Genomic DNA, 26,299 nt, shown 5'->3' with positions numbered 1-26,299 from the left:
TATAAATAAGACACATATATTTAATGAAAACTTATCTCTGTGAAGACAATACTAATAACAAGATTTTTTTTTTTAGTTATACACCTGCAATGAGAGAACACTGACCAGAGGTAAAAAGTAAATAATTTATATTTATGTATCAATTTATAACTATCACTTCATAATTCGTGGAAAATAAAATAAAGTCATCAATAGTCAAAGACAAAACTAGTACAAGTTCTTGAAAAAATGCAAAGTCATACAAACTGTCACTTTTTCATAAGTCACAGTTTGTCAATAAATTACCAAAGTAAATATAATTATAAAATACTTCTATGTAAATAGAGTGGAAAACTTAACAGAGAATTTAATCAACATTCCAATTTGCCACAGAATATGGAACACCCAATCATTCTATTTTTTGTACCACTTTGTGCAGGCTTAAGCTCATGATATTAAAGCAAAATATGAAGAATTAATTTTAAAAATATGTTCAAGAATTTTTTTCCTTACCTTGCTGGTGTATCAGACATATATTTTTCTTATCATAAACTTTGATATATACATTTACATTTTTTCTTAATGCAACTCATGAACAAAAAAGTTCAAATAATCAAACTGATGAATATTAGATTCAGAGTAGCACTATGCTACTTAAGCCTTAATCTTTTGATAAAAAGTATGAAAAACAAATTCTTTATGATTATGTTGAGCACTTAAAATCTCAAAAATCAACATAAATATATCATTTATAAACTAAAAGACACTTTTCATTCATTATTTGTATGTTTCAGTTTTTAAATTTTGATAGAACCTTGCATAACATATAGATTCAAGCACATTAACACTTGGCTAAACTTTATTAACTACTACAAAATGGGTGATGTAACAAAGAAAAGTAAATGCCTTCCATCTTAATTTTAAGTCCCTTTTGACTGATGACAATTTCCTATCTTACACCTAATTCTATCTAAATCCCACATTTTAAAAAAAAACACATTCTATCTTTAGTTTAGCTGCATTTGTACAAAGTCTCTCAGTTCATGCCTTGTCTTATTGTAGACTCACCAATCTAAGCTGACTGATCTCTGTCTCTCATGTAGCAAATCTTCCCGAATTTTATCCTTCTGACTAAGTCTTCTAGGGATTCTGTATAGAGAGGAACCTGGTCCTTCCAATCTGTACAAAAAAATTCAAAATTTGTTCAGTACCCTTCAAACGTCACACACAAGTGATTATTTATTTAGATGATTGTGGTGTGTTGTCTTCTATCAGAGGGGTTTCTATAAAATGGGACACAAGTCCCTTATAGTGCTTGCCATTATTTTCACCTGTATATACTTCTTGAAGTGTCAACAAGTCATGAAGAGTTGTTTGACATATTTTTTAACTTACCATTACTTTAACTAATTACCCCCTTCTTCAATGATTATCAAATATGTTCCCTTGGTCTCTCCTTTACATAAGTGAAAACTTGATTCAAGGTTAAGATAACTAAACATACTTGTGTTGGTGTTAAGATGTACCTCTGGGGTGATTATGGGCCAAAAAAAAAATACTGGAGCGCTAATCACTTTTTAATAGTATTTGATGTTTTTCACCACAAGAGCAACTACAGAGAACTACCAAGTAAAAGCTCTGCAATCAAGCATAACTGCACTGCAGAGTAACATCTATAAATGTCTAATTACAAATCAATGATGTGTGAAGAAGAACTTTAAGGCACCTGAGTAGATAATTTAAATCATGTTGTCAAGAAATATGTATGCTGCGACCAAAGGGGAGTAACTCTATAGACTGAATGCATATTTGATCTGAGAAACTTTGTCCATGTTTGAAAAGGAAACTTGAGATAAATATAATGAAATTAATCAGATCTCAATTCTGTTCTTATCACCAGAAATAAGCCAAATCACTTCTTTCCTATAAAATATTAATTACCTATATGTATGTTGACACTCCAAAGATTCAAACTCTAGTATATTTTTTTTTTGAATACCTTTTTAGAATTTGAAGGTGCTCTATAAAAATTTCTATAATGTCTCAAAAGAAGACTAATAAAAGCTTCAGATTTTCATCAGAGATGGGTTTCATTGAAATAATGAAAAAAACATTGCACATTCTCTTCTTACGAAGAAAATACGCCTCATTTTACCCATATAATTTTTTTTGGACATTTTTTTTTCTTTTCAAACCCAGGAAACAGAATGAAAAAAAGAGGAAATAGATTTCTTACCTCTTCTCATCTTGATTTCTGACCATATTCTGAAAATTAAAAATACTCCGCTTAGTGTGAAGCAAGTGCATTTTCTCCAGAAAATACTACAGAAAGTTAACATTTCTCATCACTAAAATACCATGGCCCTATACACTATCACTGACAAAACACACTTTATGCCTTAATGCTGATCCATCATCAGTTTACAGTGTCAATCACTTTATGAAATATGCCACAGAGTGCACCCCCAAAAAACCTGATGAAGTGCACAAAATAGGGACCTAATCCCCTTATGATCAGCACAGATTACAATGCTACAAGCAAATGCTGGTTTTGTAAACTCTTATGAACTTTTCTGATATTTTCTTTAGCATCTTTTGAGATGGTAAGCATTCTATTCCTGTCCTGACATTGTAATCTTTTAATTTCACTCTGTAAACATTTAGACATCAAGTCACCCACTTTATTTAGACAAGAATAAAAATCTGCAAGTAGATAATGCACTAAAGTTTATGTCGTAACAGTCATGCATTGGTGACTTAGTGTGGTCAAGGTTATTGTTGCTGACCACAATATAGGAGGACTTTGCCTCCTATAACAGGCATTTCCCCAACACTTAATAGTCTTGTGTAGGTTGTGAACATTAAACATTACCTCCATTGTGAAAAAAATGTCTTTTTAGCCCAAATACATCCTGTTTAGCAAAACAAAAATTCCATGTATTTGTAGAATTCCATACTGGTAAATGATTTTATAAAGATGTGTACATGTAAGAAGAAAAAATTGAGTTAAATGTTCAATTACATCACTGGATTATTCCATAGCTTAATATGTTGGTTTTTTTTGTTTTTGTTTTTGTTTTTGTATTGTTTTGTTTTTTTTTTTTTTGCCAGATATCTCTGCATGTTGCTATGTGGTGATACATAATGAACATAAATAAAATATATTCAAGTAATTGTTGATTTTTCAGTGAAAATATAATAATAAAAGAGACATACCAATATAGTCTAATTATTGGGATTACTATTACAGTTTATCAATATCTTTCTCTTCTAAGTGTAATGATTGATGTACATAATAATTACTTTGAATCAAAATGTTTATGCCACATTTAACCTAGAATCTACCAGAAAATTTTTACAAGCATATTGATTTTATGACACCTGTGTATATATTGTGACTGTTCTTCGTGATTCATCTATGTCTATGAAGGATCTCTCATAATAAGAGCAAACAAAACCCTGAACTCCTTAGTCCCCCCTCCCTCTTCTCTTTTTCCACAATGCAAAAGACAGACCTGTGTCTTAAATTTTAAAAGAAGTTAAGTGCTCTGCAGCATAATATTTCTTCCTCATCAGTATCAGTGTTTTCTTCCCTATAAGAACCGGCTTAACCGACAATATTGACCACTTCAATGGATATAAATGCCACTTAGAAATCAAAATTAAAAACATAAATGTTATAAGGTCTACAGAGATTTTATTCATAAACCTCAAACCCTTTACTTTGAAACAAAAGGAAAACCCTGAGTATGCCCTGTGTATACTTACTGCCTTCGGTGGTGTGGTATAGTAGAGCTGGGAGGATTTAGGAGTTACAGAGCCATCGTCTGACACACTGGTCATAGTCTCTGACGACGTGGTGGAATCCGTGTCATCGTCAAAGTTCCACGCAGAGCCTACAATCAAAACAAATGTTTCAAGGTTTTTACTCCTGTTATTATATTTTTTTTCGAATGCTTTCAAATCTACTACATAAATATTGCTGCAGTTGAAATCTGAGTTCTCTCCTATTTGCCACTAGCTATTTACAATATGATACACACATTTTATTACGACCAATCCACTTTGAAAATGTGCAAAATACAGGACCTAAGTCCATCAAATAAAATTTCATACATTTAAGTTTACTTGAACCCAGTGAATCCTTTTGAACTTAAGCTATAAAGTCAGCACTCTATATTTTATAAACATTTTAAACCCCTTTTATTATGGACATAAAGAACATGCAAACTTGACCAACCGCTCCTCTTTTAATAAAAGAAGTTAAATATCACCTTCAATTGAAAATATTAATGCCAAACCCTCAAATGAGAGATCTATTTTTTTTTAATAATCATCAATACTAGTGCAAATGTTACCAATAAATAATAACTGGAATCAATCAACTGGAGGTGTTCCTATGGGAATAGCAACATGACAATGCAATTTTTTCAAATCTCACCTCTCCAAATGACACTATTAATCTCCCGAATCCATATGTCTTACCAAAGTAAACAACATCTTAACAGATGTAATTTGCAATCTTCAATAAAACGCGATAGACTAAAAGTACTGCCACGCGCCAGGCCTGGTATGTGCCAAATCTGTCAATCATACACCTATGCAAGACATATCAAGCTCTCTTGGCAAATATGGAAAAGACAGTGCCTCTATTCCTAACCTTTATTTTATAAACAAAGAATGGATCTTATTTAACCAAATATTCATTTTCTTGAAACGCTTTTGCTCTAAATATCCAAAAATATTAAAATTAATTAATCAAAGTGTACAAAATATATATGTCACATAATCTAAAGTATATAAATGTATTAATTTAATTAATTTGGTTTCATAAAAGTATTGCTAAAAGTTAAGGCCTTATTCTAATCAAATCTCTAACAATATTGATGAATTTTTCTGGGCACTGCTAATACGATTATCATGAAGTTGAATGACTTGGATTTGGCCCTAATTGATTTGTCTATCAGTACAGTGTATATTGTAAGAGTACTGGGAACCTAGCAAGAGAAGTATTTCAATAAATGAGGAAAAACGGATCTAACTTGTGACACATTGAGACCATTGTGTGCAAATAATGACACAGAAATAGCTGCAGAGTCACTATGACAAAAAATCTTAAACAATGTAATGTCATCACCAAAGGGTGAATGACCTTCAGGATCCAAAGTTACAGTAAGTCCTCAGTATCAACTAAGAAATGTCCCAATATACGACTTATACCCAAGCAGAGCAACAAGAAATAGGGCTCACTTTAAATAGCTTAAAAATGCCATCTTAATTTGTGGGGGGAAAAAATTATGCTGCAAATTCCCATGACCTGAATCTTGTGGAAATGTAATAAGTGGATGAAGAATGTAAAACCTCTAGTCGGTTGCGTTGAATACAAAAATTCATCCACAGTCCAAGCATCAAAATGTCATGGCCCAAAAAAAATTCACTTCCCTGAGTCGCATGATCATCACATTATGCACACGCCTACATGGCAGAGAATCAGGGCATATTTCTGATTATAAAAACCTGTATGCCAAGTATAACCTATTGATACTCTTCCAATAAAAGTTTGGTCCTCAAGAATTTTACTTTTCTGAACTCTATGACCTTGACCTTGTCTTAACAACCTTTGGTCTGGGTCATATCATATCCTGTGATCATAATCAACCCTTAGGGTAATAGATCTTTGGAAGTTAGTTCATCATTATAAAGTTATGTTGTCAACAACTATTTTCACTTCCAACCCAGTGACCTTGACCTTGTCTGAAGGTTGTTATACACCTCAAGTAGCAATTACAGCATCCTTCATGTCTAGTATAATCCTCTAATGTTTTTATCCACTTAAAGGTTATGGATATGGCAAGAATTTTTCATTTCCAAAACCTGTAACCTTGTCCAAATTACCCTCGGCTAGGGTCAGGATATACTTTTGAGTCACAAAAACCTTTGCCTCAGGCTTAAGCTTCTACTGATTTTTCATTCTCAAAGATGTGGTTATCTCTGTAATCTAATACCCTGTAACCTTGACCTTATCTGAAATGACCTTGTACTTAGTCAATTGCAAGGCACATTTCTGGACACAATCTAACTTTATATAAGATACGAGCTCTGAAGTTTTTCCCATTACAAAGTTATGCCAAACAGGAAATCCACTCCTTTTATTCCTATCAAAGAAGCTATGAAAAATGAAATCTTCAAGTCATTTTTTTTTAAATTTGACAAATCAAGTGCACAAGTTCAAATGATATATATTAATTCTACAAAGTTTGAGAAACTAGATGTGTCGTAACGCCATGAATGCCCTTGCAGGCAGCCAAAATTTCAAATTGCAAATTGTAAATTGCACATTTGTAGCTGAGATAATGACTAGAAATTGTGAATTTTAAAATCTTTTCCAAGTTCAAGGGAGATAACTGACAAAAATCATCAGAACCTGACTTGCAGATGTAGTTGTTTGTACATAACAAATACCTTATTTAACAAAATCTTGTAATTTTCATTGAAAAAAAAAATGTGTTGATCGAAAAACGTTTTTTTTTTAAACTCAATATTTCACATTCTAGGCCCCAGGGAGGTAGAGACCATATGAAACTTTTGTTACCCTTTACCCACAGATGCTAAATACCAAAAGTTGGGTTGAAATTGGTTTCACTGTTCAAGAGAAGAGGCAAAAGTTTAAAATTTGTAAGAACAACACACAACACATTGCAATACAACAAAGCAATATTCCATGTTATAGAAATGTTTATTGCTGCAGTACAATAATGTTGATAATGAAAAATTTTTAGGGTTCAAAAAATTCTAATTCTTTTAATAGCTGGACAATCCAATCTTCAGATTCTATATCAATTGGTTTAAAAATCTTGGATTCAATTAATAAAGTTATATTCAAATAGTGGAATCAAAGAAAATTCCTGAGAAAAGATTGATTTAACATTCCCACCATTTTATCTATTCAACTTTTTAAGACACCAACATAAACTTCCAAATTCCATTTGTAACACTAATAATATTTTATCAAAATATTTGTTATTAGACAGGTTCCAATGATTTAACAGGTTAATAAACATTTGCATATAATTGCAATATATACCATTCACCACTGACTAAACAATTCTTCTCATTTCTCAATTATCATTTGTAAATATCTAAAATATAAATTTTGAAATAAAAGCCCCATTTCTTTCTGAATTTTGTCATCAAATCTGTTAACCTCAGTTCTTAAATAGTAATGCCTCCTGTTTAAATTATCAAACAAGATTGAGAATGTAAATCGTGTTGATGGCTGTTCGGTAAAGATATTTTGATCAGGCTTAAAGCACTTTATAACATAAAGTTTCACATTCCATTCATTTTGGAAATCTAGTAGCTTAACCTTCACAAGGGTTTGTCAATTGAGTTTTCTTGTGGCATCATTAGATAATTGGTTTGTATTACAATTTATTTTTGTGCTTTACTTAAATTACATACTCAGTTTTCTTTAAAAGACGTTATGAAAAGGCTTAGAATACACACATCACAGAGTGCCAAACCACTTCCATTTCTATCAAATGTAGGCCTTGATGTATAGAACTGTCAACCTCGATAAAACTTCAATGCTCATCAATGCTTGTGTATATATATAGAGAGAGAGAGAAAGAGAGAGAGACTAATTTGCCTATGTGCAATGTTATTAAGTGTTGAAATTATTATGTTTGGCATTCTTACATATAGCAAATTTAACATACAGTCTTCCTAAGTCCAATTGTGATTCTGAAAATCACAAAATCACAGTGTTTGTTAGGCCTGTGAAATACCAAACAGTATACAGACTCTTAGAAAAGGGGTTGGTGTATGTGTCTCGGTATGTAACATAGGTTTGTTTAACCCCCCTGAAAAATGATGTTAAGAGACAGCATTTAAACTTTTTTTCTACAACAAAAACATCTTATCCCACCACCATCAAATAAAAAAATAAACAAGGGCAGTAAAGAATTGACGAAATTATTAACAGTAAAATGAACTGAAGCAATCAAATTTTTTGCAGCAAGATTAAAAAATCACCACAGTTTACATCATTCAAGCACAGCTGCATCTGCATGCATTTTACAAAGCACTGCATAAATGTATTTGTAAAAGTGAGGAAAGGGGGGGGGGGGTTAAATTCTTTTTTTCCAACAATATAAATCCCTGCTGATGAATTAACACCATAAGGAACTAAAAATCTGCTCTCTATATTTGTATATAAATTAATAAACAATTAAACCTCATTCTCGAACTAGATGGGACTGAAAAAACTTCAAGATATTCGAGTATTATTTCTTAAAGAATAAGTGGTTGGGACTTCCTGTTCACTTTGACATATCCATGGTATTCGAGATATACCTAAGGTCAACTGTATAATAAAATGGACTAAGTACCAACATACACTCTATATATTTAATATGACAATAGGTAACATTAATCAGTTCTACCAATCTTAAATCATTTTTACTATGATATGGACATAGATTTTACGAGATTGTGGGAGAATCTTCGAGAGAAAAACAAGGAGAATAATGTCTGTATGAAAATAATTTTACTTCTATCTGCACAGAAGAAAATTATACCTTATAATTCATTTTTTATATATATTTAACTCAATGTACTTCTAATTACATAGTAGCCTTTAGAATATTGCACATATTTCTTCTCAAATAAAATTTTCTCATTTGTTGATAATATGACTGCATGAGAGCTTATTTTCTGCTTCGTTGCAAACCTACTCTTAACAGTTACACAGCATTAATGAATATACTTGAAATAATGCATAGTAAAATAGATTGTAATATTTTGAACCCTGTTTCAACACTGACCTACAATTAAGAGTTAGTATTTCACATCAACATTGTACACAAGAAAGGTTTAGATATTCACACAAGGATCACTAAAAATGACTTCTATTCTTACCAATTTTTATAGCCCACAACAATTGATCTGAATATTTTTCTAAACTCATTTATTGACAATGAAGAACACAAGATATTTTTGCAACAAAATTACTTACTAACTGACTACAAATCAAATCTTTTGGTCCTTTTGTTTTTTGGTTTGTTTGATTGGGGGGGGGGGGGGGGAGGGGCAAAAATTTAGTCTACTTAAGCAAATCTTAGGTATTATTAAGGTCATATAAGAAGTTTCTAGAATAACAAATTTGCAAAATTATTATTATTTTTTTAAATGAAACAATTTAGGATTAATGTTCACTGCTTTACTTAAGATACATGCCGACAAAAGTGCTACTGAAAATATCAAGTGTTCTATCCTAATGGCTTTGAGAAAAGTAAATTCTTAAATTAAATTTTAACACCGCAGATGCATGTACGCTTAACATGCAATAATTTCAGACCTATTTACATCCATTATCTGTTACTGCGGAAGTACATCAATTATTAATGATGACATTATGTTTCCCCAGTCTCTGTAACAGTTTTTAAGTACTCCTTCATGTTCATCTATATATTCTTTATTAATGAACCTCTATAGCTCATTCTCAATGGGTCTCATGCAAGCAACAACAATGAAATCAATCAATTCACAAAATCAGATTCATTGATGTTTTAGCAAATGATACTCTTAAACATAAAAACTTTATTCTCAAAGATTCAGTTTCCCCTAAATGCACAAAAATGGATCAAATAATTTAATACAAAACCACTGCAAAGCTTCATTATTGTAGACTTGCTAAATACAATTACCATTGCAAGTCTCATAGTCATTCTGTACAATTTTCATACTTTAAATGACTTGAGTAATAAATTATCTCAGGGGTTTCAAAAAACTATCGGCACCTGCAATTATCCCTAGATTTCCTCATTCAAAAAAGTAAAGGATGAGGAACCATATGATCTATAATTAACCCATAAAGATTCGGCTACATCTCCAAAAAGAGAATTAATTACTTATGTTAGGCTAAGATTGAAAAGTCATGAGGGAAAACTTGAAAATATTTTAAAAGTATTGATTTTTGATATCAATGAATCATTATTAACTATCTGCTGTTTGACATTACCCCTATGGACTTACAATCTATCAAGCCTTCCATCTATAACAGTAAATTATTCAGTGAAATGTAGGAATGACTTACACATTTCTAGTCACCAGCTAGATTATTCAATATGTAAAATCAATGACTTGTTCAATATGTACAATCAGCATTTGTGTCTTACTCAAAGGAAAATGTCACCCTGATTTCTTACTTTTCAACCTAAATCAAGCCCGATATTCCCTGTCTACCCATAATTTTTTTTTTATCTATATTTACACAGACTTGTCGAAATACACCGAATTGTCAATACAGAAAAATTCAGGCACCTTACCAAAACATTTTTTGACTCCAATCAATGAATAGGTATATACCAAGAAGTAGATACATTTAATTTTTCTCAAAGCCTATAAAAATATTTTGTTTAAACATATATCCTTTAAGAAATGAAATTCATTCATGGTGTGCTTGGTAATTTCATAGTCTAATAGAATTGCTGATTAACTGCTTTGATTTTTAATGTAATCAACTTGGTTAAATAGGCATAAAAACATTCAAGGCAGCTAGTCAAAACCATTTTTCAAAAGATACATGATTTTAAAGTAGCACAAAAACATTTTATGAAAGCTTCATGATTTTCGCTTTAGAACTCTGTTGAGAGTTTTTGACCCTGAGGACTTACGTGGTCTCATGGGGGGTAGATCTGGTAAAGTCGCTACCCAGCTTTCTGTGTCCTCCTCTACTGTATCATCTCGCTCAGGCTCACTGCGAGTCCTACTCAGAAACTTAAGTGTAGACTTTTTACTTGGTTTCCATGAACCAGTACGGCGTAAATCCTCTGTTTTTGTTTTTCTATGCAAAACACTTTTGGCAAATTTCTGAATTTCCATGACGTAACTCACTCATGGACAATGTAGCACAATAATACAAACTTGCAATTTCATATTGACATTAAACTGTTTAAAAAAAAAAACACACATTGACATTTTCAGTAATATCCACAATTTCCATTTCTTGCATGGTCTTTATGCCAAAGAATTTCAATATCCAGCAAACCAGTACAAACATTAATCACTGCTAATTTTTTGTTAAACGATTTCAAGTAGCTACATCTCATTGATCTATCCATGTTAAATCAGTTGTAAATTTCTATAACGGACGTCAGTTATATTCTTGAGATACACATCTCTTAAAAGGAAACTTCTACACATCCCAACTTTCAGGTGTTTTGACATCCATCTCTGTAAATGGCTGTCTTTCCTTTTATTTACAAACGGGGGTATAAGAAATAAATAACCGCTCACATGAATACGGTAAAAAGTTCCTTTAAACTTCTGAATAAGAGAGGCAACTTTAAATTCCTAATCTGCTGGGTAAACATCGATCCACTAAAGTCTTCACGACAATATACAGGATTACTTTTCTATGTCACAAAAAATTTGATCGCCTCTTCAAAGTTCGATAAAGACAAACCCATCTTGTGCTGTAGGTAATTTGCAAGCAGATCGCAATGAATTTAAATTCTCAATATTCCATGCACTATCAATTTCCCGTCCTAAAGAAATAGTGTCTTCGTGCAGCAAGAGCACAAAAAGAATTCACCGACAGTGCCAAACTTGTCCTTCACAGATTAATACACTGGCCAAATATATCTATATATATATAAACCATTCCACTGAAATAAAGCAATCTACATGCCTTGCACAGCTAATCATCAGCCCTGTACAATGATCTCTCTACCTTTAATGAGAAATCATTAACTTCAGGTGAGATATTACCTGGGGCCACTAGGACAGACCTACATACATGAGCAGGTTTCAGGTCCACTTCAATCAATGATTATCAATTATGTTTCCATCTCCAATGTGAGGATTACTCACAAAATCTGTCCATTTCCAATAATATGCCTAAATTATCCTCTAATCAGCTACTCCTGTGTTATAAAGAAGGGTATATATTCCAATAATCCCCTACTGATTTAAACTACAATAGCTTTTTCATTATCCTGTTGCACAATCTTGTTACAATCACAGCAGATTAACAATTAGAATTAACTTTTAAATCTTCCCAATAAGTAAACAAAAAGCATATTAAATGTGACTCATTCTTTAAATTTATCAACACTCTTTGTGTTTATAATACAAAAGAACCCAATGGATGACTGAAACAAATTTTGCAAATGAAAGGCAACCCATTTATTCCATCATCTTGAGATTTAAGTAAACTTTCGTCTTTTTGACACTTTTACTGGTCGAGGCCAGACTCCTGCAACAGAATTTGATTACAGAAGATGTTTCCTCTTCGTCTAACCAATCAAAAAGACACATTCCATTCAGCTTTTGTCCCTAGACAAAACTGATCAACGTCTAACCATAACTCTTTTTTCCACAGAAAAAAGTTAATTATTATTCAATTAACACAATATGGTGGAACACTCTGTCACTGTTTGAAGTGTACTGAGGAGATATATCTCCCAATCCTATAGTCAGACGATAACTTATAATGTGTTAGTAACACTTCACGTCCTATCCACATTTACAATATTTCACTAACAACTCAATGAAGTGCCATCAACATCATTAGACCACTCATAAAATCAGATAACACTGGAAATCAATATTCAATCAGTCGCACAACGGCTCATTGCCAGAAAAAGAACATCTTTTTTATCAGATAATAAATAGTAAGTCACAATATGGTGTAGGTATTTTATCTCTTAAGTTATTTACAAAGCCGCAGAAATGTGTGGTGTTTTAAATTGACTTTTATCACCAAAGGCAATAAATTGAGGATCTATAATGATTCAAAGTTCCATTGTCTATTTATGAACTAGCTGTTCTCCATGTCATGAAAACAAATACTGTTCTACATGAAAATTCAATCTTTTACCAGTGTCTCATATTGAATGAAGACACGCATAAATGTTCCCTCTACATATTAATGAGTTTAATAGTGCTTGTTAGCAATAAATAACTTCATAAATGTCACTGTAAAATTTGAATGTTTAAATCTCAACCTAAAAATTAAGGTGGAATGTTTTCTGTATTCAAAGAATTCTTACACCTGATCAAATTATGAATATAAATTGACACCACCAATTTAATTATATTGAACTTTCAATCAAAAGTACCATCTTTTCAAACCATTAATTGTGAATTTAGGGAACCTTTTAAAAAATAAATTTTCTTCAGCTTTTTTTTCCTTGTGAAAATATACAGGTTGTGACTTGAATTCTCTTTTACCTTTTAACTCATCTTCTGAATGGCACAAGGCCAGACTTTTGCTGTGTTCCCAAACAACAGGAGGTGAATTTAATCTTGTCACTGAAGTCAATGGTTAAAATCAAATGAAAGTTGAAAAGGTTATCTTAAGAATCAATTATTAAACCATTTCTTACATAAAACACAACATCACAACATCCCACCACTTAAATCTCAAAAAAATTCTAAATGGAAATGGATAATTAACCACGTGGTCTATTATTTCTTTTTACCACCCCATCTTCACTTCTTTTAACTGAGATTTGAGGAGGTCTTGTCTCATATTCCAATCAATAGATAAGGGAATCTAAATGATATGTTATCCAACATTTTATACATTTGATACATTACTTAACTCAACATGATTTTTCCTTTACCCATTATTTTTCTTGATGTTCCTTTTAAAACAATTTCAACAACATTAAAGAACTACGTTACTTTGAGACAATAAATGCATTAATAACCTTCTAAAGTGGGGCAGAGCAATGTTCTGGGATAAAATAATGTCCCACTGAGCCACTATTCTATACTACAATGTACAACTCTATAAAAGGAGACAAGCATCCTGCAGAATGGCCTAAATGACATCAGCCTCCGACTGGGTCCTGACAAAACCCTCCAACAGCTGAGTCCCCGTGATGGAGATAGACTACTGATCATTACATTGGTGTGATACATTTTATCACTTGCTTGTCTTGAAGTCTGCTGTAACCTTTTCCTTTTTCAATCATAAAACAGTGTTATCACATTTGCCACTGATTTTTCCTTACATTGATGGCATTATTTTAATGTAAAATCAATGAGCCCATAATTTGTGTTAATAAGTGTAAAGTATGTGGATCAGATTTGTTAAACCAGAAGTCTATGACAAGACTGTGGCTCTACTGGTTTGAACTTACAATAATTAAAGGAAAAAAGATAGCACTTTAGACTTGAAACTTATATGCATGGCTACAGCAATAAATTATGAGCCTTTATTGCTTTAGTCTCATTGCAAATTTTTATTGTAATCAGACTAAAACTATAGGAGGAGTAGCCTTTAGAAAAAAAAATCACAGAAATATCTATTTATAGTGATCATGGCAACACCATTCATCAAAACTAAGAATCAATTACTAGAATTATGTATTTTAATTAGTGTATTCTACTTGTGTACCAAGTTTTATTGAATCAGACCAAAACTGCAGGAGGGATAGCATTAATGTGAAAGAATTTCACAAAAATATGATTTTTAGAAACCATGGCAACACCATTCACTGAAATATTAAAAAACAGATAAATAGAATTGTGTATCTTAGTGTAGTCTACTTGTATACTATGTAATATTGAAATTGGACCACAACTGTAGGAGGTGTAGCACATTAAAAAATATATATTTACAATTTTACAGAGAGACAAATTGACAAATGATGGACACCTTACTGAATCACATAAGCACTTCTCGTCTCAAACCAGTAGTGCTAAAATTTATCTTTTGGGGGGAAAAAATCTGTGCCTTAAAGTGAAGATACAGTTTAACTTTGGTATCTTGAATACCTTGGATATGCTAAAGTGAGATGGATGTCTCAACGACTTTCTCTTTATGAATTTTAACCTCATTATCCCAAATCCTTGGATATCTTGAAATTTTTCTCAGTCCCATCGAGTTCATGTTAATGAGATTTGATTGTACTTGCATTACAAGTGCTTGGTTGCAAAAAAATATTTGATTGTGCATATTGTTACTGAAAGATACATCAAATGTCCACGTGACACCTGTTAGATAACCAGGTGAAAATTGCCAGACAAGTATGCTTTTTTTTATCTCAGAAATTGGTTTCATACCTGAATACTGTAAACATCACTGACCTCATGTTCATGTATTGTATTACTATGTACCATATATGGCTACAGCTTCAGAAGTTGCCAAACTGCATCTAAATTAACCGAATTTCCTTTTTTCCGTGAGATCTGAGGTTTTGAATTTTGCATTTTTCAGAATCACAAAACTTAATTGAATCAAGAGGAAAAATACATTGTCTGCCAAATAAATGTTTTTGTAAAAGTATACTTTCCTCTGACAAAAATGCTAAAAGTTACAAACCATACAACTTTAATATAGTAAAGTCATACAGTTGAACTTAAATTTAGGAAAGACACAGTTGAACTTTGATCAAATATCTCAAACACTGACATGTGGAATATACACTATAGGGATACACGGTGGGAAGGTTTTGATGTTATGAATTTAGATTTCAACTTTGGTATCTCAAACACTAAGACATTTTGAGGTTTTTGACGATCTCATCTTGTTTTGAGTAATCAATGAATTTTTTTTTTTTATTTTACTCCTTTCAAGACATTGATGCACATTGAATGTAGAAGAATATAACTTTTTCTCTTATAATACTTGTTGATTTGTAGTATGAAAGCTACACATATCCATTTATTTCTGGTTTTTAATATTTGATTCATTTCATTTGTTCTTGGCACATTTCTCAACATGACTCAAACTGTAGACCAGCCCATACATTTCATTAGAGTACCTCTGCTTAAAAATTAAAATCCCATCAAATTAGAGTCCTGGGAATCAATAGCTCTGAGAGTCCCTTACAATGACAGCGCTTTGTCTGGACATCGATTTTCAACTAGGTCAATATTTGTTACATTAATGGGACAAAAAGACAATGAGTGCATTCTCGTCAAAGGAGGATTGAAAATCTACCAAATATTGCCATTGATTCAATAGTACTGTACAATGACAAACACGGGATAATCTTCATTTCACCGATGGATATGCAGTCAAGGGACAAAAACTGGAAGCTCCATGCAGTTTTCGTCAATAAAAGAATTCGATAAGGCAGAAGTACAATGTGTTTGTTGTTTTATAATGTCAGAAGATACGACATGAAATATCAAATTATGGTTCCATGCTGATGAGCAAATGAAAATGTCCTTTGATTTTTTTGTTTGTTTGTAGCATTCTTTATTAACTTCAGAGAAACTGTTGTGCAATTAATAGTTGATTGAATTTGATCAATAAGGACCTTGACCTAAATTTAAAATTTTATGATTAATTTTTCTCATCTTGAAAAATGAGGAAAAAAATTGTACTTGAAAATTGTATCCTTCACGAATAAAATGTTTCCCTTGAAGAATTTTTTTTAGTCCAATATCAAGCTCCAACGAGCTGCCTGCTCCATAAATGTTACCTAGTAGGATCAGATCCAATAAATCATGCTTCATTGAACAGCTCGCATTTAAATATTAGATATGTATGTATTTGATTATAATCCAGCCATGAAAAATAATTTGACAAAGATGCCCTGTGGAAACATCTAATTTAACAACCAGATAGATTTAACCAAAGGAAAAAACTCTGTATAATGCATCAAAGATGAAAGAGAAAGTCATAAAATATGTGAGCATGCAATTTGCTATTTTCATTTAGTGAGAATTTGAAAAAAATTAATCCTCAAACATAATTTTAGAAGTTGTTAAGATTGATAGACAACAAAATCTGACTTTCAATTTTTTTTTTTGGTTGTTGCATTTATTCTACTGTAATTTTATACATTTTGTAAGAACTTTGTAAGTTTATGGGTGCAAGCATAATATTCAACACAGCAAAATTAAATTCTGAACAAAATTTCTGAATGAATCAATTTTATTTCTCACCCCTACCCCACCCCACCCTACCCTACCCTACTTCACCTTGTACAGCTGGTCAAACTTGAATTACTACCCTCACAAGGATAAAAAAAATATACACGATACATTTGATCTTTCTGGCTTATTTTAGCTACATTTCAACTACAATAGCAACATCATTTAATGTTTGTATGCTTAGTCCACAAACTCATTTTGTGTCCATTTCGAACAAAGAAAACCTTAAGGTCATTCTTACGAAATCTCTCTCTCTCTCTCTGATAATGCTCCGTCAATATCATACAATGTCTCTGTTCTGAAATATTCTTGAAAGCATAATACATAACAACATCAAAATACAACTATTTTCAGTTTGCTACATCCACTGTATCCTTTAAAATACTAATGATGACAGACTCTGCCTAAAATAACCAAATGCTAACATGTTTAAAAGATTTTCCTACAAATAAACTATTACTCTGCCTTAACAGTGATCCGAGTTACAGCTTATTTGTCAATGGTGATCTTAGGAATTAATTAGTATTATCCAAATATGCATACGATAACTAAAACAATAACATGTGAGGAGCGTTATCATGTCACTATTAATTCCTACCGCAGTGCTTTGAATGATAGCGATGGTGATTTCCTCGTAACAAACAACCCAAAATAAAGCGAATACTAGACTATAAACAAGACTTAATCCAGAAGTAATTACAATTTTAGCTTTTACGCTGTAGTATTTTCTTCTCCTCCCATACACCCTCTAGATCTAATTTTGTTCTGCTATGGCCTTTGTAAACAAGGTACAGACGTCATCGGCTTTTTTGGACTCCATTGATTCTTTTGGAATATATTGCTGCTGTGGACCTATTTAACCTTTACTACCCTCCTACATGTACTTTACACAGTTGTAATAAAATAATAAAAAAAACTCTCAATTACATCTTTTTTCTATCTCACTCTCCCTCTCTCTGTGTTTGTAAGGTATTTCATAATACCCACAGCATCCTTTACACAGTCCCTAAATTGTAATCACCCTATCTGAATTATGGATAGTCATCTCTCATACCTTAAAGATGCATATCAAATGAAATATAGGAAATGTGAAGAAGAATTTTTTTCCACAAGCAATAAATATGCAACTACTGGGGGGAAAAAATTAAAGTTTAAAGAACTAGAACTGGCAAATATTCAGAACTCTATATTATTTGCTCATATGTTAAGATTTCTAAATACACTAGCTAATCCAATATTCAAGCCTAGATGTTAATAATGTGGCATAGCAAAAGGGAGATAACTCTTATATTTTTAATCTGATTGTCAAAGATAAAAGAGAGAACAATAGGAAAGAGACATACTGTTAGAGTTGCATCCCTTGTTGTTACTGCCTCTCTTCTGTCTCTGGTGTTTAGCTGAACTCTTTCTTCTCCTCCCTGCATCTTCACTCCCACAAGATCCAGAATATTCTATTACAAAAAATAATATGCTGGACAAGCTCTTTGTGAATTTGAGCCAATTTTGTGAAAATATGTGTAACATCTAGAGAAATATAATCAGCTTTTTTCTCTGAATAACAACTATTTTTTGGCATATTTCTTTTCAGAAATGAGCATTTTTGGACAAATCTAATAATTTTAATTTGACTATTATGGGGGTATTCTAAAAACTTTTATTTCATTCTGCATATATATTCCTCTATCTAATATTTTCAAGGAATAATTAATCATTGATGCCTAAAATAATGTAATAATTAGGTCTTCAGGGTTAAAATTCTGCAACACATTCTAAATGAAATAAAAGGATCGACAGATAAATACACACAAAAAAACTGATTTAGTTAACTTCCTCTGAGTAAAAAATCAAATAAAGTGCTCTTAAAGAAGTACCATGTATTTGAGCAAATTTAAGTAGATCATTATTCTTCTGCCCACTCAACCCAAAATAAATTGCTTTCAAATATTTCTTCACAAATCATGGTTACTAAATCTGTCAATATTGCAAAGTTCTCCTGTATTCACCAACTCTTATCATTGAAATTAATCTATCATCCAAGAAAAGAATCTTCATAGCAAAGTTCAGTCAACTTTTCCTAAATGTCAAAGTAATTTAGCTACTAGTACAAATTATACATACATGTATATCTATTTTATTTCCAAAGCATGCTACTTTAGTACATGTATGTACATTATCTGACTCCATTACTGGACTTCTTGTTTCATTTCTGATGAATGCATGCATGGTATTTGAAAAAAATATTCATTGGTCACTTTTGTAACAATAGTCAAAGCAAAATAAAAACTGACTTGCATCAATTTCAAGGCCATATCTAGCTATTCATACATAGCTGATGAAACATATTTAAATCATTCCCAAATTTTTTTTCTCTTGATAGTCATTTATTTACTACTGTATATATTTTACAAAGAAAACACCAATTATCCTTAGCTAAATCTGTATTGCAGTGAAGCTGAAAATAGCAAATTGTCTATTCTCATTCCTCAATTTGTGATGAAAATAGAATAGAAGCTATGACCAAAAAAAAAAAAACCCCAAACAAAAACAAATTTGGCATATTGCATCATTATTCTTTGATGGAGACATTTTTGTGGAAATGAATATAGGTTCATCTTAGCCTTAAAGAGGTGCAGGACCTTGAACTGAAAAAAATCCATTCAATCAATTTTTTTCATATTTTGTATACTACTAATTTAGAATGTTTTACATATCTTAAAGCAGTTCTTTCATCACATTTCTTGACAAATTTGCTCCATGCCATGTGTGTATGACATTTTGATTCTTCATGTTTACAGGCCCATTACCAAGAACATAGCAGAAATTTTTAAGTACAAATAAAAAGATATACTGTAAATCACTTTTTATTCATGAGAACTTCATTTTCGCGTAATTACGCGAGTCTGTCTGCTCGTTAAAATTTTATTCTCACGTACATTTGTATTGTTAAGGACAAAAACCATAGCTCACGAAAAATTTGTCTCGCTAATATATACCAAATAATTATCTTGCGAGAATAAGGTGTCACAAAAATATAGTGATCTACAGTATATAAGGACATGTATTTCTTCAAATATTTTACAATATGAATTGAGTTAAACATTCTTTAAGCAAGATTTTTATTCCACACTGCACATGGATTGAATACATTTTTTTTCGAGACAACTTTAACGACGAAAAACTTGTTTGTGAAAAAATTCTGTCAATCAATTAACATCTGAATGAAAGTCCTTTATCTTAATAATTAACTGTACAAATATCGAAAGGTGAAGCTTACCCCAATGTTACACATGACATCGTTAAACATGATGTAATCATAATTAAAACGCTACAAGTTTACATTTTCCGAGTACAGAAAAAAAACTATGTAACAGAAAAGCCTTTGCAATCAATATAGATGAAAAAAAATTATGCTAATATCCAAGCAAAAATTATTATTGTGTTTCCTCTTTCACTAAATACCTCAAAATAGACTGACAATCACTTGTATCATATGATAAAGTTGACCATGTAATCAACGTGTTCTTGATCTTGCTGCACTTACAGAATTCAGAGAGGAAATACTTTATGTAATTTCATAAATTTTTACTCTAAGGTTGAAATTTCATAGTTTATGCAAACCCCCCCCCCCCCCCCCCCCCCACAATCACAGCTCCCTTGATATGTAATTAATTCATGGACAGCTACCTCGTCCTATTCTATTATCAGTAGAATTTGTAGTTTGCTGATTACTTAATTTTGTGGTCTACCTGGTTCAACCAAGAAACCAACAAAAATTGGTGTTCAATGAACAATGATGAAATTAGAATATTCCTCCCTTGCTTGGTGTTAAAGAGAACCAAGAATGTGTACCTGAACTGACTGGACTCTGTGACATCCATCGAATGTCATCATTACATCTGTCTCCCAAGTCGAGCACCATATCGTCATTATTGCCACCAGGTAATCGGATAATTGGTAAGGTCTTTGAACGCTGAAGCTCCCGGCTTCTCCGCCTTTAAATAGAAAAAAATAAAGGAATTAATATTTGGTTTGTACTAATTGTCTCTCTGATGAAATCTCTAAACACATTGGACTCTGATGTTAATGAAACACTGCAAGGTGAATGCTTTTTCTTTTGTAATTGAAGCTAGTGCATGTAACAGTTAGTTCAAATTTCCATAAAATTTTACATAAGAATCATTAAGAAATAAAGATGATATTAGAAAATACAATTGAAGCTTTTATATAAAGATTATTATGACCTAATTTTTTGTAAGGTTTGAAATTATATGCTTTACATCAGGTCTATATGTTTGAAAATCTCACAGGGGAGGGAGGTACAAATAATGAGAAATCTCAAATAAAGTACCAGCTTCATTAAACTCATCTCTCTGGTGTAAAATACAACAAATATCATATATACATCTTAGGGATGTTATTATATATATTAGGGATGACAAAATGAGCATACTTCAGTGATCACTTTTCTTTTTTTTTTCTTTTTCACCTAAAGCCTCACAGTTTCAGAATGTATGAATAGATCAATATTCCTAAACTTAAATTACAATGGGAAAGTTTTGTTTTGTTTTTATTCTTTTTATTGTCAGCAAGCACATGAAAAATATTAAATTATAAGAGCTCTGACCTCCCTCATATATTCCTATACTATTCCTGACACAGCGAATTCTGCCTGATCAAAATGGCTATTCATTTTCTTGGCTTTGGTAATCCTCTCAAAATGTTAATGATTTAGAGACTGACAGCAATCATTTTAAAGCAAATATAATGATAACAGAAGATAGACCCCAAGGATTTATCTGGTTTTTCCAAAGCCAATTACAGAACCAGTCTATCATCTAGTAGTCGACCCACTAGTGGGACCAGTCCCGAGTTTGATGAGGAAGAAAAATGAGGCTAAATTTAGGATCCACTGCAGCCTGCAGTCCATGGGTAGCATGCATTTATGACTGTTCTATATTCTGTATTGGTCTTTGTTAAGAAATATTGCTCTTCTACATGAAAAAAGTAGTAATAACTAAATAATAAGAAATGACAGGCTAGCAAATTACTTCTGGGATGTTGATAAATGTGAACATTGGTGACAAAGTGATGCATTTCAGCAAGTCTTTCCAATTCCATTTCTTCTAGAATTATTTTGCCCCATAATACCTTGTATTGCCATTGTTTGAAAAGGGAATAAATTTAAATTTATTTTTAGTAGATTTTATTTTTTCATGTTTAAATTTTGCATCGAGTTTTTAGTAGCCGGGGAATGAAAAAATCAGGCTGGTTTGATAGGGAAATTTGTGAAAAATATGTGTTTCAGCATTAATAAAATCTGTACAAGCTGTTTTACAAATGTCTGTAACAAATTTCTTTGAGTAGCCTATGTCCTTAACAGCCTCATTCCCTGCAAATTTAATTTGCTGGGGCAAAAAAAGTCGAGAATATTTCAAAGTGTACCTATACATATTTATTAAAAGCAAAAGTGCATTACATGTATTTCTGTCTCTTTTTATCACCACAGGAAAGTAAATGCATTTGAAAAATTCTAGGATTTCCATCAACCATGCAAAAAATTTACAATTTTTTTTTAATTACCAACTTTTAACATTATAATTCAAGATCTTAACAATTTTAAACTTGCATTATAATTTTCCTCCCCTCAAAATCTTTACATTTTAAACTTTACAAAAAAGGTGAACAGACTTCCTGAAGCTTTCTTATTCAAAACCGAGCAGCAAAAGCAATTAGTGTATATCATTCAGTGTTAACAATTATAAGTAAGAAACTTGGCCTAAACACTAAACAATAATGTTCGGGATCTTGATTCCCATTCCAATAATGACCCATACTACGTGAGATTTGGCAAAATTTCACTTTTTGACCTCCCTCTAACGCAAAATGCTGAGTGAGCTCAGGCACGTACACCACCAATGACCAAAACTTCCTTATTTATTTCCATCGTATATAGTTTCCAACATGTTCTCTGAGCCGAGATGGCATAAATTCATTAAAAAACGTATCAATAAATGCAGAACCACACCGAGAGGTGAGGAACGGTGCAAAGTAAGCTCCCTTGAGAGAAACGGTATAATTATCAATATCAAAATCAACCATACAGAAATGTGTCCAGAACATGAAATGAGAAAAGCTATATTTGAAAATATTCTATAGACTGATTGCCTGCAGAAACCAAATACTCCAAGGAAATTAGGCTTATGATAAACAGAACACAACTTATGAATTGGAAGTCCCAGTTTGACTTCCAATTTTTTTTTAATGAAAAAGAAAGTGAAAAGGATCGAATGCTAGAAATTAATTTCCAACATTCTACAAGCAAAAAGAAAATTAGAAAATCAAAACTAAGGAATGATAATCTGAATTAAACTTAAAATTTTGTTTTATCTATTCAAAATGAATGAAGGCAGAAGTTCTAGGCTTAGTTTATACATTTATGTCAATAGTCAACTGCAAACTTTTTACAAAGGAAAGCAATGACAGTTTCTCCCAATCCTTTAATTTCTTTAACATAACACATAGCAAGTAATTAAAATTTATTTTCACTAAATAACGAATGATTAGTAGTAAATCTTGCCAACTAATTTATATACATCATTTAGTCATATGCCAACTAGATATGATAATACTGACAAACCATTCATATAGCATAATCATAATTATCCAGTAAACTTTGCAGGAAAAAAAACATAAGCAAATTAACTCATCAATTAAAACCAGCTCATCTCAATCTGTCACTTACCAAATTGTTTTCTTAAATGATGTTCTTATCCGACTCAGCAATGGTATGTTCAAAAGTGTGCTCATTTTTGTTCCTTTATTTGAAAAAAGACCCTCCACAGCTTTGTCTTACACAGACTAATTTTGAAATCCAGTTTATAAAATAAAAAAAAAAAAAATGAAAAACACAGATCAAGAAATGTCAAGTGCTAACAAGTTCCTTGTTAAAGAATGAGAATTGACAGCTTCCAAAGCATTTTGTATTGATTGCAAATTGACAGAACTGAACAGTGCCTGGTAGGGATTCATAAATCAGAGTAACGCAGGACTCGACATCGTTTTATGTATAATGGACACATACCCTGCACCTCAAGAAGCCATTGAACTCCTACATCATCTACAACTTATCAAAGAATCGCCAATCAATCCGATTACTCCATAATGTGCTGTTGGCAAATAGTTTATTTGGACTAATAATTCAATAACGGAATTACCTTACTGAATGGAAATAAAAGATAATATATCAGCTGTGATCAATAATTGCACTAACATATAAAAGTATATGCTTTGCAAGTCATATACGTATATCAAATTAAAACTTTTTTATAGGAAAGTTTCGGTTGAAAATCTTGTTATTGTTGGATTTACGAACATCAAAATTTTATGAAACACCATTTACACAACATATAAAACTAATAAAATTTTCTACTTTAAAAAAAAAAAAAAGAAGAAAAATTAAGACACCAGAGCTCCAACTGATGACTATATATTAGAATAACTTTGCAGCTATACCTTTACTACACTGATTGAATTTTAGTTGATAAAATTAATTAATAGATCCGATACAAGAGACCTATAGGCTACAGGTGCAGATCCAGAAATTGAAGTTGGGGAGGGGGGGGGCACAAAAAGTAGGCAGGGAGTCTGGGGGCCACCTTGAGGCCCCCAATGGGTCCATGGCTAAGCCCTGGTGGGGGCCCAGGCGGCAAAACCCCAAGAAGCTCCTGGCCCCAAGACCATAAACTGAGAACAGACTAAGTCAAAATTTCAAATCAATATAACTTTTGAAATAATTTTGATAATGAAACAAAATTTTCATCATATGTTTGAACTTGAATATAATACAAACCTGCAAATTATTAAGCACATATATTGAATAAAACTCAAGATATTCAAAATCAAAATTTTGACTTAAGTCTGATCTCAGTTTATGGTCTTGGGGCCTGGATTTTAGAGATTTTGTACGGTAAAAGTGAGGTCTACCGAGTAGACATTTTTATATTTTCTCGACAAAACTATGATTTGACAATAAGACAATAGACTTTGACAATTTTAGATGGGCATGCGCTGGGTGCCCCCCCCCCAACCCCCCCTCTTAAATCCACCACTGGACTACAACACGTTTTCATCACAATGATGCTACAGAGAAAAGTAGTTCCAACTCGTACTTCATACATTCATTCTCAGGGACCAAGTGTGTGCTAGCTCTGACATTAACATCCAAATTCAAGGTCATATGCAGGCATTCTGTGGTTTTGAAAAGGTAATCTATTCTATAGATCAAATTTATCATTATTTTTTTCAGAAACTATTTTTTTATATATAAAATAATTCAAGACTGTCTTCGAAAAAAAGGGGGGGGGGGAGGAGGCATCTGTTTCTTTCTTTTCATAAAATACCTGTGAAAATGTATTTCAGACCAAAAATATTACATAGAATTTAAAAATTTCAAAATATTTGAAAATGGTTTGTTAGATCTATCATATATTAATTTCAATCAAATGAATCAACAACCAACTGCCACTCCTTATCTAGGATCTAAGATATACTATTTACATTTCAAAATCAAATTGCACCACAACTACCTCTGCAGAAATCCATGTGACCCTGATCTATGCTAGGCACATATATCTCAACATTAACAAGGAATTATTAAATGGTATAACTTGGTGCATCTTTGAGATAAGGCTGAATATAGCATCCAAATCCCTCTATCAGTACAGAAACAATTACCCAAGCGTTATCTGCTTCCCATAACATAATATGCATTTCTTTCAAATCTAATTTTGCCCTGCAAAGCTATAAAAATTGATGGGAGATCCCAGTGATGCTGAAAGTAATGAAATATAACACATGCAATCAAATTTGCCATGAACTCAAATTTGAAATTAGGAATACAGCACTAGAATGACCCTTAAAAATTGAACATGTTCTCCAAATTTAGCAAGGGTCAAGAAAATAACCTGCAATTCTTTCATAAATAGACTTGCAAGTTAAATTTTGCATAGGGACATGTGCAATTTTTCAAACTACAAGTCCATCGGCCATAATTAAATTGGGTCATTTTATTTTATTACATTTTCAAAAGTGAAATACTGTAATTTATTTATTGAATAAAAGTGGTATTTTTTCAAAGTGTGAAGAAATATCAAAGTGATATTTTGTCATAGTGTGAGTGTGGCAAAATTCAAGATTTTTCTTCCCTTCATGAAAAGTGTGGTAAAAAATAAAAACAAGAGGACTATGGGCCACTGTGCTCACCTGAGGCAATATGGCCCTGTTCTTCATTAGCAGATTTTTTCCTATATATTCTTATGTAAAAAATTGATCCCCCCATTGTGGCCCCACCCTACCCCCAGGGGTCATGATTTGAACAAACTTGAATCTACTTCAATCTACATTACCTGAGGATGCTTCCATA

The 26,299-nt window shown here is 32.0% G+C and overlaps 2 protein-coding genes across 4 annotated transcripts in view; one reads left to right on the top strand and one right to left on the bottom strand.

The window, feature by feature from the left end:
* Positions 1 to 26,299, top strand: part of LOC133190446 (charged multivesicular body protein 5-like) — a 445,151-nt gene that overhangs the window by 333,853 nt on the left and 84,999 nt on the right. The gene's annotated exons all lie outside the window — the stretch shown is intronic.
* Positions 1 to 26,299, bottom strand: part of LOC133190440 (ankyrin repeat and fibronectin type-III domain-containing protein 1-like) — a 78,396-nt gene that overhangs the window by 12,170 nt on the left and 39,927 nt on the right. Inside the window, exons 3-7 of one of the 3 annotated variants that reach the window (XM_061326082.1) lie at positions 20,728 to 20,870; positions 18,222 to 18,329; positions 3,748 to 3,875; positions 2,216 to 2,244; positions 1,048 to 1,158 (exon numbers count right to left, since the gene is read on the bottom strand). In XM_061326082.1, the coding sequence (XP_061182066.1) occupies positions 1,048 to 1,158; positions 2,216 to 2,244; positions 3,748 to 3,875; positions 18,222 to 18,329; positions 20,728 to 20,870 (519 nt within the window). Of the gene's footprint in view, positions 1 to 1,047; positions 1,159 to 2,215; positions 2,245 to 3,747; positions 3,876 to 4,420; positions 4,534 to 10,655; positions 10,944 to 18,221; positions 18,330 to 20,727; positions 20,871 to 26,299 lie in introns of those variants that run through there. The other 2 variants (XM_061326083.1, XM_061326084.1) reach the window with 2 other exon arrangements.

The sequence above is a fragment of the Saccostrea echinata genome, unplaced genomic scaffold (assembly GCF_033153115.1).
Source record: "Saccostrea echinata isolate AGI-Se365-2 ecotype Australia unplaced genomic scaffold, CSIRO_AGI_Sech_v1 ptg000022l, whole genome shotgun sequence".
Lineage (NCBI taxonomy): Eukaryota > Metazoa > Mollusca > Bivalvia > Ostreida > Ostreidae > Saccostrea > Saccostrea echinata.
Note: the sequence above shows the minus strand (reverse complement) of the source record. Positions and strands in the feature narration are given on the sequence as shown.